We start from the raw sequence: 17,770 nt of genomic DNA, 5'->3' as shown, positions 1-17,770 counted from the left end.
TAAAAATCGTCACATTTTTCTAGCAATTTAATAATTATACATCTAATGTATTTAAAACTGAGTGGTACCTGATTAGAAACTCCTTAAAATACAATTTAGAATTTAGAACCAGGGGGTATAAGGAAATCTATATATAAAGTTCAATACTCCTTATTTTACATCTTCTAAGCAGAATTTAACCCATACCCAGTTAGAAGGTTGGCTGGCACAGAGTAGACATCAGCAAACATTTTCTATTTAAAAAAAAAAAAAAAAAAAAAAAAAAAAAAAACAGAGAATAGGGGCGCTTGGGTGGCTCAGTCAGTTAAGCGTCTGCCTTCAGCTCAGGTCATGATCCCAGGGTCCTGAGATCAAGCCTCACATCAGGCTCCCTGCTCCGCGGAGGCCTGCTTCTCCCTTGCCCTCTGTCACTCCCCCCACTCCCCGTGCGTGTTCGTTCACTCTCTCTGTCAAATAAATAAAGTCTTTAAAATAAAAAAGAGAGACAACACGTATTTCAAGATCTGCAGGCCATAATGGTCTCTTTCACAACTCCTCTGTCCTAGTACAAAAAAGCATAGATAATATATATTTTTTTAAAGTATGACAAGTTATAATAAAATTATATTTGTGGACACTGAAATTTGAATTTCATATAGTTTTCATGGGCTATAAGAGACTCTTTTTTTTTTTCCCCAAACACTTAAAAAAATGTTAAAGTCCAGCTTTGGCTCCCAGACTACACAGAAACAGGTCAGATTTGGCCACAGGCCATAGTTTTCCAATCCCAGGTACAGAGAAAAGCCTACAGAGCGTGATTATCAGAGGACACGAGCTTACCACATAACAGTCGCATCATCTTAACAGAGTCTCAACCTCTCAGAGCTCAGTTTCATCTACACAAGAGCAGTTAGGACACCATCTTCCTGAATTGTGAAGACTGAGATTCATTAAGTATATGGTAATCAGCAAAGGACTCTAAAATGTCTCAGTTATAATCTTAAGAACTTCAGGTTAAGTCAATTCCATGTCCATCTAAGACGTACCCAAATTTTGCGAGGGACTGTGCTGGCAGTGTAAGAAATGCTGTGTAAGGAAACCAAATTTTCCCTGCCCTGAAGGTACTTAGAGTCCCAGAGGTTAACGAGACTGTAATTTTGTCTAAGACAGGTTTGAAGAAAAAAACAACCTGGTTCAGGCCTTCTATCCATACAACTCTTCAGCCAATTATAAGAGAATATTATGAGCAATTATATGCCAACAAATTAGACAATCTGGAAGAAATGGATACATCCGTAGAAACATATAAACTGCCAAAACTGAAAGAAGAAAGAAAAAGCCTGAACAGACCCATAAGAGCAAAGAAACTGAAGCAGTAACCAATAATCTTCCAACAAACAAGAGTCTAGGACCAGATGGCTTCCCAGAGGAATTTTACCAAATATTTAAAGAAGAATTATTACCGGGGCGCCTGGGTAGCTCAGTTGTTTAGCGTCTTCCTTCAGCTCAGGTCATGATCTCAGCGTCCTGAGATCAAGCCCCACATCGGGCTCCCTGCTCAGCGGGAAGCCTGCCTTCCCTCTCCTAGTCCCCCTGCTTGTGGTCCCTCTCTCGCTGTGTCCCTCTCTGTCAAATAAATAAATAAAATCTTAGGGGAAAAAGGGAGGGGGGAGTATCTTGAGAAATATAAGAATTTACATAGGTCTAGAGGAATCCAGACCCGGAGTCAGTAACTACAGAACTGGGCTCACAGCACTTCTCGATCTAGTATCCTAGGCAGCCATAAGCTATAGAAAGGCGGTAACACCTCAAATGAAATTTATTCCTAATCCTTCATTAGGCCAACTTCAATAGCAAGGATAAGAAGAAGAGTTTTATTCATTTTATTTAATTTTTCAAAGTTTTATTAGTAAAAGTGGTGGGGGAATCAGAATCCCCTCTAACAAACAGATGCTACCAGCCCGTCCTATACCTTACCAAGCCTTTAAGAGTACAGCCTCAGTATATGAATATTTAAAACTTGTTTTCCAATAGGTGATTCTGTTGTCCAGACCTTGTTAAGAACTGCTACCCCGGTAAGCAGAATGTCCACAGAAATACTAATTAACAAGTTAATTTAGATTTCCCAGAGGTCTTGGACCTTGTGTCTTTCCCTCAACCCAACAGCTGATGCCAGTGATCATCTGAAGACTTCATTCCCTCCCAATCCTCAGGACGGATTTAAGCAACAGGGCTGCAAAAGCCCAGTACATTCAGCATCCGTCCATCTGGTCCACTCCATGTCTACCTTAGATCCTGATTCCAGAACTACCCAGGGTCTGAAACCCAAATTCCCCTTCTATTCCAGTATAAGTAGTTCAATTACTAAACTCTTTCTCAAACTTTTTTCCCAGGAAAAGAAGTTTGGTCTTTGAACCCCTACTGGGGCCTGCCAAGTATCCCTGACAATGGGTCTGTCTCGAATGCATTCTACTAAACCCCCTACCACAATCCTCCTCTGTTAAACGCTGCCTGTAGTCTGCACCAGACCTCGTATGTATTTGAGCAGCTTACTAAAACCATGTACTGTCTGGACCCAGTGCAATGCCAGCACCTGGTTAAGAAAGAGCGACTTACCTTGAAATTTCACAGCTAGTAAGTAGAATCAAGAACAGAATTCAGACCGCCTGTGCCCTAACCCAGTACACATTCTATTAGGTCAGAAACATATTGTTTTAATTTTCTATTTGTCCATAAGACATAATTAAGTGACACTCCCTCATTCCTATAAAATAAGCTAAATATAACTCAGGAGTCTTCTTTCAGCTCTTACTCCCGAAGGGAATGTGCAACAGCTAGCATCGCTCCAGGGAGAAGAAAAAATTCTATCTGGCCCAAGTTACTTCCTAAAATTGCATTCTCGTAAAGCTTTGCAGAGGAATTATAAAGTAGTCCTTCTAACTGGAAGGTGGGGGGTATAAACAAGGTACAAAATGTCTTGCCTAAAAAGTTATAGCCACTGGGTCATAGATAGATTCGTTACATCGGTCACTGAATTTTTGTGTATGCTTGAACATTTCCATCATAAAAATTTGTTAAAAGAAAAAATAAAGTTATATCAAATTAAACTATAACCAAAACACTCCAAAAGAAAAATATGAGGCAAGGAGGAGCGGGACCAGATGACAGATTTATCAGTTGAACAGAGTAAAAAATTTATAAAGGTCTTCAAAGACCTATTTCTATGTAACTGTAACATAAAGGGAATGAGCCCCTCCTATCAAAGAATCTTCAAACACGAAATCTTTGACTTAAAAGCCAGCCAGGTAGAAGCTGCGAAGGGCAAGGACACTTCGGAGTCACACACGACTACCTCTCTGTAAGACCTTCTGGATGAAAACAGATCACGGGCTATGGCCAAGACTCCCCACTTTCCCGTCTCCCCAAAAAAAATGCCTGTAAAATCAAAAAATTTAGTCTGTGAAGCTCAGAAGTCCCTTATTCACACCCAAGAGCTTTCACCTCTACGAGACCATGCAGCTCTCTCCACAGACTACAGCACCCTTCATTTCTCCTCAAAAAACTGACCTGCACTCAGAAAAAGGAGAATTTTCTCATGCTGGAGAAATGAGAAATTGAGAGGCAAAATGAAAAACTCCTTAATAGAAGGTCAACTCAATTACTGACATTCACACTTCTCAGGTACAGGGCTACACATTCATCTCTCAAATGCCAATAGCACCCACATCATCAAAGGCCAAGTGCACTCTGTCACTGCGGTGGGAGATAATCAGCAATGATCACAACACAGGACTCTCTTTCCTTTTCTAGAAGGGACCCTTCATAAAGTTATTAATCTTATCTAGTTACAGTTTATGAAAAATATCTTAATGCCATTTATCCTTAACTGGTCCTCCAGCTGTCAACAGAGCACATCTTTTCACTTAGCGATGCCATGATTCTCAGAGAAGACGTACGACCTTAGGAACCAGAAAGATGGGCAACGTTACAGCAATGTAATGGCTGTGAAAATCCACTGACTGGCTTTCATGTGCATCTCATAGATTTTTTTTTTAAGATTATTTATTTATTTATTTGACAGAGAGAAATCACAAGTAGACAGAGAGGCAGGCAGAGAGAGAGAGAGGAGGAAGCAGGCTCCCCGCTGAGCAGAGAGCCCGATGCGGGACTCGATCCCAGGACCCTGAGATCATGACCCGAGCCGAAGGCAGCGGCTTAACCCACTGAGCCACCACCCAGGCGCCCCCATCTCATAGATCTTAATAGAAGTTCTACCTCATAGTAGGAGAATAAAATACACTAAGCCCTTGGATAAACCTTTAAGGTAGGGAACACTCAACACTACCCTCTTCACAAGATCAAATTTAAACATTTGAGGCACCCATGTACAACTTCCCTAGACGTAAGTGATGTATTAAGAAGAGACTGTGGCCCTTCAGCACCCTTTCTATCTCCAAGACTGTTTTCCTTCCGTTCTGTTGCAGTGGAAGTTATCATCCTGTCGCTTGAGAGCTCATTCACACAACAAACATTTTTGATTTCCCACCAAGCACTGTTTTATTTGGGCAGTTGCCTTTACCCCATGAGTATAAAGGGCTCATGTATTTAAAATGGCTACAATTCTGTGTAGGGGAAAACAGAAACCCACAGGAGATGACCAAGTCAACATACATAAAGCATAGCCCATGAACCCTGAAGCTGCCAGTGCCTGCTGGTATTCCTCAGTCTCCCCTGAAAACGAAGAGCCTTCTGGAGACCACGTCCCAGTCCACCCTGAGCCTCCCTGAGATCAGCAGTGCCTCCAACTGGTGCGTCAAATCCTAATTACTCTCCAAACGGAGACCTTTGTAATCTGACTGTAACCTAGTTTAAGGCAACCATAGCTTATTATTCCCTAAAAATGTTGTCTTGAGTTCTTTCTGTATAAACTGCATTTGCCCTGAAACAGCTGACTGAGAGAAAAAAAATTTTTGCCACCACCCAAATGTTTGGATTCTCCCTTTGCACAACTGTGACACACATTATTAGTCACGGCTCTTCCCCACAGACAGCAGGAGTATCTTTCTTAACATAAAGCTGAGTATTTTTCTTAACATCAAAAATGTTCAAATGAATGCCTGTGTAGGGTGGTTTTTTTTTTTTTTTTTCTTATTCATTCCTTATTTACTACAGTTTTACTGATAGAGAGTTTACATCCCATAAAACTCATGGGCATGAGAGAAAGTTAGGGGTGATGGAAGTACCCTAAGCGAACGGCAGTGCTCAACGGTACAATTACGAACACTTACAGAAACAAATCACTGACCCACACACTTAGGATCAGTACCAAAAAGTCATCAAGGATTCTGGGCATGGGTGGCTTCTCAAAGGGGTCAGAGAAAGAAGGCATATTCTCCATTGTCACTGCTGATAAAAATCAGGGTCTAAAAGAAGTTACCTTCAAACACTCTTTGTGTTTATCAAGGAACTTTTAGACATTTAAAGTTGGGTATGTCCAACTTTTTTTTTTTAAGATTTTATTTATTTATTTATCCTGGGATCATGACCTGAGCTGAAGGCAGTGGCTTAACCCACTGAGCCACCCAGGAGTCCAGAGTATGTCCCATTTTGCTTGTAGAAATTCACAATGAAATTAAAAACAAAAAAAGCTATATTCTGTTGGAAGCAATGTCATTTAAAAATAAACAGATAGGGGCACCTGCGTGGCTCAGTGGGTTAAGCCTCTGTCTTCGGCTCAGGTCATGATCTCAGGGTCCTGGGATCGAGTCCCATATTGGGCTCTCTGCTCAGCAGGGAGACTGCTTCCCCCCTTCTCTCTCTCTGCCTCTCTGCCTACTTGTGATTTCTCTCTCTGTTAAATGAATAAATAAAATCTTTAAAAAAAAAAAAAAACCACAGATAAAGTCTTCTACTTGAACTCGGCTCACACTGCGTGCCCTTCTCTGTGACTAGGACTCCCAAAATCAACTGTAGACTGCCAGAGAGAGGCACTATGTAGGAATCCCCACTGAGCACACAGTTCTACAGATTGACTGCAGTCCCCTCTAAGAACACCAAGGAGACAAGAAATTCCTTAGTTGTAATCAAGGTGTAATCTAAACCACTATTAACAGAGAATCCAAAGAACAGAAAAGATAAGGCAGGGAGGTTGTGGGGTGAGTCTCAAAGGGATGCAGGCAGAGGACAGAGTCTGAGGGAGGGAAATAAAACACATTCATTAGGCAGTGAGGGCATGTAAAGAAGGAAATGGTCAAAATCAGCAAATCCACAGAGTTAACCTGAAGCTGCTCAATTAATTTTTGTTTCCTATTCCCCAATTTACCACCTCGATTTTTCTTCTTCAACACTGCTTGCAGCATCAGGCAAAACAATGAATTTCATAAAACCTTGAGTTTATACAATACCAATTTATTCCAACCCCACTCTGGCTGATTTATTTCACATTTATAAGATCCTTGTAGATGATATATATCACGGGCTCACATTACTAGAGTAACCAAAAATAAATAAAAATGTGATGAATATTTCAGCTTCTTTCATTTAAAAAAGACTGCATAATGGAAAAAACAAACAAACTAGCAATATTTTTGTCAGGCACAACAGGGCATTTACACATACCCCGTGCTTTGTAACAATTTTCATTCCAAAACCTTAATCCAGTCATCAGTCTCCCAGCTGACTGCTATCAAGAAGTGTATGTGAGTGCAGGAACCACATGTATGTGATGCCTTCTTTCTGTGGTTTGATACATAGTTACAATTCCAAAATTTTACAGAGATACCCCCCCCCCCCCGCCGCCAATAAAAACACCTACAATTTGCATAGCTCCTGGGCCATAAAGTGAAACTTTTAAGAGTAAGAAAGAGAATTCAACTTGTGACAAATTGATATCATGTAATAAGCATTTAGTGAATGATAATTTCAAACCTATGGCGCCAAGTGATCCCAACTTACCCTGAAATCCTGCCAGGAAAAAAGAAATCAAATATTGACCTTTGTAATAAATCAAGACAGGGGAGTAGTCCGTATGAACAAAACTAGGCAAAACAAATAAAACGTGGAAAGATTAAGATATTAAACAGACTTCTTTTAAAAGGGACAAGAAAAATAAAACAGAAATGCGAGAATGAGGGCGCCTAGGTGGCTCAGTTGGTTAAATGACTGCCTTCAACTCAGGTCATGATCCCAGGGTCCTGGGATAGAGTGCCACATCGGGTTCCCCCTGCTCTGCGGGGAGCCTGCTTCTCCTTCTCCCTCTGTCTGCTGCTCCCCCTGTTTATGCTCGCGCTCTCTCTCTCTCTGTCAAATAAAATATTTTTTTAAAAAAAAGAAAGAAATGGGAGGAATGAATATGAATACAAAATAGAAGAAAAAGGGAAGAGAAAAAAATCAAAAGAAACTTAATCTTTCTTTTCCACTCAGGAAATTAAAATTACTTATCCAAGAAACCCACAAAGGGAGAGTTATCAATCAGCAAAACAGAATCTTATTCTAGAGGCAAGGGCTTCTAGAAAAATGTACATTACACATTCTCTGCCTTCAGATATTCGACATTCTAACTGGAGATATAGGATTCAGTTCATCAAAATAGAAAAAAATAAAGTGTGATCTATATCTAAGTCGTGCCCAAAATGTTACACAAACTGAGAAGAGCAAATCTATATAAGAAAACAAATAGGCACTGGTTGGCTGTGGCCTGCTGTTATCAGCTAAGAGTCACCCAGACCCTAGTCTCTCCCAGCTGAATCAATATTCCTCTTCGTATAGACAATCCTATTTTCTCTTCTCAAAAATCTGAGTTTCCTGAAGAAGAAGCTGCCACTCAAGGTCTCAATTATCTGACCTCAATTTGCATTTCCAAGACCCCAACTCCCACCACAACCCCTCCTCCCCTGCCACACACCCCCTACACTGTCAGCCAAACCACACCACCTGCAATTTCCCCATGTAGCTCCCTTCCTCTTGTCACTGTTCACACGGTCACCTTGCCTGGAACAGCCATCATGCCCAGACTGTAGCCATTGTCTGAAGCAATGGACTACCATACTTCTTTTATCTTTCAAGAAAGGAAGATCTCCTTCTTCTGGATTCCCATCACCGTACCTGCACCCTCTTAAGACCCTTACACATTTCTAGCCTGCATTCCAGTACACACACACACACACACACACACACACACATAATATAAATATACATATATATTTGTATAAACTTTTATTAGAGAAAATGTATGTCAGACATTAGAAATATATATATTACACATAGGTGTGTATGTGTGAGTGTGTATATATATATATATACATATATTATATATGTATATGTGTATATTATTTCTCATTCAAGAACATAAGGCCTTGAGGTGCCTGGGTGCCTCAGTGGGCTAAGCATCTGCCTTCAACTCAGGTCATGGGCCCAAGGTCCTAGGATCGAGCTCCACACTGGGCTCCCTACTCAGCAGGGAGCCTGTCTCTCCCTCTGCCCCTTCCCCAGCTCATGCCCTCTCTCCCTCTTGCTGTCAAAAACAAATAAATAAAATCTTGGTGCGGGGGAAAATATAAGGCCTTAAGGTCAGGACTTTCAATCCCTCTAACAGAATGCACTTTCTAATGGACAATAGATTAAATTTTCATAAATGTATATATGTGCTAAGAAAATGAAGTAAAATATAAATTTTTAAGAAATATCTATGTACCAAGAAAGGTATTAATACCTAGGCTTTAAAACAACAAAACCAAGTTGAATAAAACAAACAAACAAAGGGCCTTAAAAGAACAAAGAGCAAAACCTGGCTTGAACATAATAAAACACGGTATCAAAGAAGATGCAAAGAAACAGGTCCACCTCACAAATCAAAGCGGCAAGCAGAATGCCATGGGAATAATACATGCACCGTCTGGGCTTGACAAAATTTGCCCCAGAAAACGGAGCAGGGGAAAGCAAAACACATGCTACCCCCTTTCTAACAGCAAGATTTAAGTTCAAGACTTAATGTGAACCTATGCCAGGAAATACGGTATCTGAGCTATAAAAACAAACTTAAGAGACCACACTTCATTTAAGAAGTTGAAAGAACAAAATAAAAACAACACAATTTTCTTATACTTGTAACGTGTTTATTTGATAACGAAATGTTTGAAGAAAATGGCAGTAATTTGCAGCAAATACAATTAGATTCAATTTTATAAAATGTAAAGACCTCTAACTGTGCATGTGATCACTCAACTGTATCCAAAATAAAATAAAACAAAGGTCTATTATTTCAGATCAGAAAACAATATGCAAAATAAAATAAACAATTTTTTTAATTTTTTAATTAACTGGACTTGCAACTGATTTTCAAATTTTTTTTTTAAGATTTTATTTATTTATTTGAGAGAGAGACAATAGGCAGTGGGGAGGGGCAGAAGGAGAGAGAGAGAGAAAGCAGACTTCCCGAGGAGCAAGAAACCTGACGCAGGACTTGCCCCCAGGACCTGGAGATCATGACCTGAGGCAGATGCTTAACCAACTAAGCCACCCAAGCAACACGATTTCCAAATTTCTTAAGGATGATAGAGCAAACTGACTCTTTAAGGCAAGAGTACAAACAAAGCAAAAGGAAAAAGTTAATAATATTACATTTATCCACTACTATCATATCCTGAGTACGTACTGTATACCTCAAAATAGGGATGCCTGGGCGGCTCAGTCAGTTAAGTAGCTGCTTTCGGCTCAGGCTATGATCCCAGTCTCCTGGGATCAAGTCCCACATTGGGCTCCTTGCTTAGTGGGAAGCCTGCTTCTCCCTCTGCCTGCTCTGCCTGCCACTCCCAGCTTGTGCTCTCTCTCTGACAAATAAATAAATTAAATCTTTAAAAAAAACTAGTAGCTCACTGAATACTCATTTCAATTATTTTCTTCCCTTAAGAGAGATTCATAAAATAGCTACAAAGAACATCTAGAAATGAGAAATAGAAAAACTGAAACAAAAAAATCACAATGTGGGGTGCCTGGGTGGCTCAGTGGGTTAAGTCTCTGCCTTCAGCCCAGGTCATGATTTCAGGGTCCTGGAATCAAGCTCCACATCGGGCTCTCTGCTTAGCAGGGAACCTGCTTCCCCCTCTCTCTCTGCCTGCCTCTCTGCCTACTTGTGATCTCTCTCTCTGTCAAATAAATAAAATCTTAAAAAAAAAAAAAAAATCACAATGCCTAGTTCAAAAAGAAAGAGCAACAGAAAATTTTTTTAAAAAAGATAGATCAGAAAAAAATTAACCAGAATATAGATTTTTCTTTCTAAATTGTGTATCTTACATATCACTAATTCATTATATTTATAATGGATCTCAAAAGTGGCAAACTACTTTCTTCGTTAAGTATATGCATTTATATAGAAAGAATAAAAATAATCTTTTACTTTTCTTTTTCAACAAAAATAAAGAGGGAAAAAGAGAATAAGAATAAAGGTAAGTTCAATAAGACTAGCATCTGGAGAATAGAAATTTCAGAGAGAAAAAGAAAACAGAGGGGAAGAAACAATCAAAGAAATAATTCAGTAAATTTTCCCAAAAGTGAATATTCAAACCGAAGGGCCAACAGTATGGAAATAAACAACTCCAAGACATAACACGACCAAGCTTCAGAATACTGTGGGGAAATAAAAAAGAATCTGAGTTTCCAGAAAAAAGGAGGACGAAAAAATAGAGGGAAAAAAACGTGCATGAGGATTCTCAAGGGCAGCACTAGAAGCCAGATGACAATGGAGCGATAGCCTCAAAACTCTAAAAGGAAAATTATTTCCAGCCTACAATTCTATCCATGCTAAATTATCATTTAAGCATGAAGATAAAATAAATGCCATTTTCAGGCAGGCAAGGCCTCAAAAACTACATACTTCCCATGTACTCTTCCTCAGGGAATTACATAAGCTCACCAAAACAGCAAAATAAACCAAAGAAACACAGGTCCCAGGAAACAGGTGATGCAACAAAAAATATGAAAGCAATCCTCAGGATGGTAAAGTGAATTCTTACAGGAGTTCTTAAGGAAATAGCTGTGCGGCAGAGGCAAACCCACATCACAGCAGGTCAGAAAGTTCTGAGAAAGACTCCAGGAAGACGAAACTTACAGAATATCTAACATATATGGTGTAGGATCTACACCAACGGGAGTGAGTTCACCATTAAATCTATAATAAGCATATTTAAAAACTTTGCAAACTAAGAAAGGAAGGGAGGAAGGAAGGAGAAAGAGAAGGAATTTAACTACAAGAATATACACAGGCAAGAAGTTACCAGATAGGCCTTACTCTAGCCAACAAAGCCCCTCCAAGATTTAGCCTGGTTGTATCTCTGGGACATCTATAGATTACTCTACTTAGTCGGCTTCAGCCAAAATGGCTTCCTTGCGGTTTCTAGAAAATGGCAGGTACGCTCCCAACTCGTTTTGCTTTCACTATTCTTTCTGCACAGAACACTCTTCCTTCAGATATCCAAGTAATGAATATCCTCACCTCTTGCAAGCCTCTGCACAGATGTTACTTTCCCAGCGAGGGTAACCTGTCTACCCTAGTTAAAATTACAACCCATAGGGCGCCTGGGTATCTCAGTAGGTTAAAACCTCTGCCTTCAGCTCAGGTCATAATCTCAGGATCCTGGGATTGAGCCCTGCATTGGGTTCTTTGCTCAGCAGGGAGCCTGCTTCCCTCCCTCTCTCTGCCTGCCTCTGCCTACTTGCGATCTCTGTTAAATAAAAAATTACAAAAAATAAAAATTTTTTTTAAAATAAAAAATTTAAAAAAAAAATTACAACCCATAATCTACTCACCACCCTGCCACTGCCTTCTACCCTCTGTTCATTTTTCCCCACAGCACTTCAACCAAGCATCTAGAACAGCATGTGGCACAGAGCAGGAAATGAATAAATGTTTACTGAATGAATGAATTAATGACTAAGAATGAAAAGGCAATCACGCAATACTACAGAAGGTTCTTGTCTCATCTGTGAAGAGCATCTACATGACCATAATATTTACCCTACAAAATCACAACTGAACAGGTGAACAAGAGAAGGCTAGGTTTGTGTATGTGAGGACAGAGTAAGAAGACAGAACATCTTCCATGAAGAGACATTAAGAGGTAATGGGTAAAACAGAGAAATCAAGAAGCAACAACATAAGCATTTTATTTTTATGTATGAAAACAACAGATGGTATCAAATAAAACAGCCAAACAAAGTAGCTCAAAGTAGTTATCTCTAGAAAGAAATTAGGTGAAAAGGTCAGTTTTTAAGATTATTTAACAGCCAAAACTAAAGACAGATCTAACTCAAAAAAGGTAAATTTTTTAAAAAGTCATGTTGATGGATGGAACTAGAGCATATCATGCTTAGCGAAATAAGTCAAGCAGAGAAAGACAACTATCATATGATCTCCCTGATATGAGGAAGTGGTGATGCAACATGGGGGCTTAAGTGGGTAGGAGAAGAATCAATGAAACAAGATGGAATTGAGAGGGAGACAAACCATAAGTGACTCTTAATCTCACAAAACAAACTGAGGGTTGCTGGGGGGAGGGGGGTTGGGAGAAGGGGGTGGGATTATGGACATTGGGGAGGGTATGTGCTTTGGTGAGTGCTGTGAAGTGTGTAAACCTGGTGATTCACAGACCTGTACCCCTGGGGATAAAAATATATGTTTATAAAAAATAAAAAATTAAAAAAAAAAATTTTTTTTTAAAGCCATGTTGGAAGAAAATAATACACACAAAATCCAGAATTAACATCCAGATCACATAAAGAATGTCAAGATCATATACTCAGTAAAAATTACGAAATTATATTTTTTAAAAAAACACATTTCATAGATGACAAAACATGAAAGGTCAATAACATAAAAAGCTATCCAACCTCATCAGTAATCAGGGAAATGAAAATTAAAGCCACAATGAGATCTTCTTTTACATCTAACCAGATCAGCAAATATTTAAAAGTCTGATACCAAGAGCACTAATAAGAAACCACAGAAACTTTCATGGCTGATGGAACTGCGCACTAACGGAACCACTCTGAAAAACATGTGCATTACCTCGTAGAGTTGAAGCTGTTCTTACTCAATAATTCACCAATTCCACTTCTGCTTCTATATCCTGCAGAAACTCTTACACACGTGTCAGAGGAATGCATAATCATTTTGGCCGCAGAACTATTTTTATAACCAAAAAACAAAAAAACAAAAAACTGGAAACAAACCAAATTTTTATCCACAGGAGAATGAACAAATATACTGCAGCACATTCATAAAATGAAATATCCTAATGGCAGTGAAAATTGAATGAAGTAGAAAAACACGCATCAAAAAGCAAGCCTCAAAGCAAGACTTGTGTGTCTTCCATAGGATTCTATTTATATAAAGTCAAACAGCACAACCACATAGGAATAAGTGGTAAAACTAAAAAGAAAGCAAAAGAATGATAAAAACAAAATTCAGGACAGTGGTTATCCCTAGTAGGGAAGGATCAGGGAAGAGCATGAAGAGGACTCTGGTGGGTGTCGGTTCCTTTGCAATATAAAAATTTCATAATCATAAAATTCTGAATAAAAAGGACAGACCTATGACTGAATAGAACATAAAAATTATGTCTTTTTGATGAAAAATGTATGCAAGTACACAGAGGGTCAGAGAGCTTAAGGACTTACAAACAGACACAGAGTAAGTCTCAAAATTCAGAATTTAAGCTACATTTATCTGATTTACTTGATAGTGTCCCCATTTAGAGAACCAAGAAGTTAGCTTGGTAACTTATAAAATAGATGTAAATTTCACCCTCAAAATAACAAAATGAAATGAAAGAAATCACCAGAAGTAGATGATGCCCAATTTTCAACTAACCCTCAATGCAGGTGGCAGATAATACGCAGAGAAGTGGCCTCTCTGAAGAATGGGCCACAGGTGTAGGGATCAGCTGTGCCATGAGGGAAGCAGCCCTAACCTGCAGAGGAGGCATGCGGACGGAGCCCTCCTCTGCAAGGACACTTCAGAGGCAGCTTTTTGTGAGTTCTCTCAACACGCCAGAGCGCTAGAAGTTAGGTACATACTCATTTCCCAGATGAGGAAAATAAGATTAAAAAAGTGAAGAGAAAAACTTCCTCGGGGAATACTCCCAGTGCCCGAGCGGATCCGAGCTCAGTCAGCCCGACGATCAGAAATGCTCAGAAGACAGCTACCACCGTATCACAGATACTTAAGATAACTATGCACAAGAGGAACAAACGAAGCAAAACTAAGCAGAGTGGACACCGTCTTCTCTCTGAAACTGTGCCAAGACGTCTCCATCCACCTCACACTCCGCCAAGGAGAAGACACGGTTGCTCACCTGTGACCAGGATGGTAAACAGCTGTGTTGATTCCACGAGGATAATGACCACTGAAGCTGAAACAGTGACTCTCTTGATAGCTCTGATTTGTCCCAACACTAAATTTAAGAAGAAAGAACACCAGTAAGACACTGTGAGAGGCCAAAAAATACCCACTACAGTGTCTGTAATGTAGAAGACGCCACCAAACACTGCTGAGAATACAAAACAACTCTGACACGTAATTAGTGGGAATATGAATGATATAAAAACTCTGGGAAAAGGTCTGGAAGTTTCTTTTACAAATAAACTGTATCTACCCTATGATTCAGCAGTTCCACTCAAAGACAGTGGCTCAAGAAAAATGAAAATACATATCCATAAATACTTGTAAAGCATGGTCATAATAGCTTTATTCATAGTGGCCCCAAACTGGAAATCACAAGTCCATCAAAAGAAGAACGACTCAACAAATCATGAATGTTATGGTCTGAATGTTTGTGATCCCCCTGTGGGCTGAAGGTCTGTGTCCCCACAAAATTCATATGTTAAAACCCTAATGCCAGTGTGATGGTACTTAGAGATGGGGTCTTTGGGAAGTAATTAGGTCAGGAGGATGAAGGCCTTATGAAAGGAAATACTGCCCTCAGAAAGGAGGCCAGAGAGCTAGCTAGCTGTCTTTCTACCACGTGAGGGTAAAAAGACAAGTCAGCAGTCCACAAAGAACCCAAAGAGGGTTCTCACCAGAACCCAGCCACGCTGGCACCCAGAACACAGACTTTCATCCTCGGGAAGTGTCAGCAGTAAACTTCCATTGTTGATAAGCGACCCCGTTTTTGGTACTTCATTGTAACCCCTCAAACTTAGACACATGAAATATTCATACAGTGAAATACATTATATTATAATAAAATGGAATAAACTACTGATACATGAAAAATACAAATAATTCTCAAAATATGCTAAGTGAAGGAAGACTCAGACAGGAGACTACATTCTATGAGTCCATTTATGTGAATTACCAGAATAGGCACAACTTATCTAGGATGGTTAAGCTGGGGGGGGTCGGGGGGGGCGGGTAGGTGTACATAGATTTACTAGGTTGGAGCATGAGAGAACTTTCTAGCATGATGGTAATGTGCTGTATCTTTGATAAGGGTTTGAATTGCACAGTATTTGCATTTCCCATAACTCACTGGCTGGCACACTTAAGATTTGTACATTTCACTGTATGCAAATTTTATTTCAAAAGAGAAAACTGTAAATAAACCTTAAACTTTAATTAATGGCATGCATGCTTAAGTATATAAGGATTAACTCGGAAATCCATTAAAAAATAACATTGACTAATGGCTAGACAGAGGGGTGGGCAGTAATGTGAATAGCAAGTATAGTAAAATGCTAATAATGGAATTTAAGTGAAAGTATAGGAGCATTTGCTATAAAATGGTTTCAACCTTCCTGTTATATTTGCAATTTTTTTCCACACTAAAATGCTGAAAGAACAAAATAAAATTTGACCAAGCCAGAGAAAAAACATTATTTCACATAGGAGTTCCCAAATAAAATGTATTTTTACCTTACAAGGTAACTTTTAAGTTCTCCTCGGTAATTGATGACCAGGAGTTCTGCAGACCACTGTGCACTGGCTTTATATTCTAAAAATATCAACCCAGCAATAGCATAGCTCAGATCACCTGGTAAACTTGATGCCTATAAAAGAGGGAGAATTAAGTTACTAAAAAGATACCAGATAGAAGTTAACACATGTATAGTTGAAAGACATCCCAGATACTGGCCTTTCCAGGTACACATTGAGACAGTCCCAGAACTGCTGTGTGTACTGAAGAATCATGCAGATCAGAGTGCCTAGAACCAGACATCCAACTTTAGACCTGCCCTCCCAACAAAGGCTATAGCCACACAACCCTCTAGATGACAGATTTGCCTAGATAAGAGAATTTCTGTTGAGACTGTGCTTCTCACGGGGGTGGGGAAGGGTAATGCCACCATTCAGCCTCAAAGAATTCTAAGATACTGAGTTTAGATATAAGCTCCCAAATGTTGACTTTCATTGCCAGCAGTAACCAATGCTTTAAAAAAAGCCTTGGGGCACCTGGGTGGCACAGTTGGTTGAGCATCTGACTCTTGGTTTCAGCTCAGGTCTGATCTCAGGGTCATGAGATCTAGCCCCAAGTTGGCTCTGCACTCAGCATGGAGTCTGCTTGTGTTTCTCTCTCCCTCTGCCCACCTCCCCACACTCCTTTTCCTAGGAAGCATACAGCCACATGCTCTCTGTCAAATAAATAAATAAATCTTATTTTTTAAAAAGAGGCATCAATTATTTCCCATTTTCCCATCAGTATCTAAAAGGAAAAGACACTTAAAACATTCACTCAATGGCAACGTTTTTCCATGAACTAAGTATCAGGCTGTATTGCTAAGCACATGAAGGCATGTGCACCTTGGGAAGCACACACATCCTACAGTTTACCACACCGAATGCCTAGACCTCACTATCTAGAACCTCAAAATAAATACTGTGGCCACATGCAGCTATGGAACACTTGATATAGGACAGTCCTAATTGAGACAGACTATAACCATAAAAAGAAACAGGACATTTCAAAGACTTGGTACCAAAGAAAGTAGAATATCTCATTAATAATCTTTACATTGCATATTGAAATAATATTTATGATATACTGGGTTATATAATAAATTCACCTGTTCAACTCTTAATGGAACTTCTAGAAAATTTAACATTACATCGTGATCATATATATTATTCACATTACTTTTCTATCAGACAGCGCTAGTCTAGAAAACAGTGATGCAAACTTGTTAGTTTGGTTCCCCTGGACTTCCGTAATATGAGTCTAACACATTTTTTCAAGTTTTTCCAGTCATTATTTCTGAACAAAAATCATTCTCTATATCACAGGTTCTTATCCCCAGCTTCTCATTAAAAATCAGCTGAAAAATGTGTAAACAATACTAATGCCCAGAGCCCACTCCAATCAATTAAATGAGAATTTCAGTGGGTTGAGCCTAGACAATCAAGTAATTTTTCTGTGGCTTCTCTTTTCTTTACAAAGCTTCCCAACTGATCCTAAGATGCAACCAGAGCTAGCCCTGTGGTTCTACCTGCCTCTGTACCTTGTTCATTCAAGAAAGAAGGATACAAAGTAAAAAGCACTGGATTCCTGAAAGAAACACTTATTAACTGGATTGCCATGGGAAAAGTCATTCAACTGCCTCTCGATTTCAGTTTTCTAAACTGTAAAACCTGGATAATATCTGGCCAATCTATTCAAAGGGTTGCTGTGAATATGAACTAAGAATATATATATACATACATATATATATATACACACACACACACACACATATATATATATATATAACTCATTAATAAAGTATAAAACATTATACAAATACAAATTATTACCATCATTCATTT

At 39.2% G+C, this 17,770-nt stretch overlaps 1 protein-coding gene across 1 annotated transcript in view; it reads right to left on the bottom strand.

Moving 5' to 3' along the window:
* The window catches only part of NBAS (NBAS subunit of NRZ tethering complex), a 317,470-nt gene that overhangs the window by 275,184 nt on the left and 24,516 nt on the right, over nt 1-17,770 (bottom strand). The window contains exons 8-9 of the mRNA XM_059132606.1: nt 15,887-16,020; nt 14,328-14,426 (exon numbers count right to left, since the gene is read on the bottom strand). Coding sequence (XP_058988589.1) covers nt 14,328-14,426; nt 15,887-16,020 — 233 coding nt within the window. The remainder of the gene's footprint in view (nt 1-14,327; nt 14,427-15,886; nt 16,021-17,770) is intronic.

Source organism: Mustela lutreola, chromosome 9, assembly GCF_030435805.1.
Source record: "Mustela lutreola isolate mMusLut2 chromosome 9, mMusLut2.pri, whole genome shotgun sequence".
Taxonomy (NCBI): domain Eukaryota; kingdom Metazoa; phylum Chordata; class Mammalia; order Carnivora; family Mustelidae; genus Mustela; species Mustela lutreola.
The sequence above is the reverse complement of the archived record's forward strand: the minus strand, read 5'-3'. Positions and strand labels throughout refer to the sequence as shown.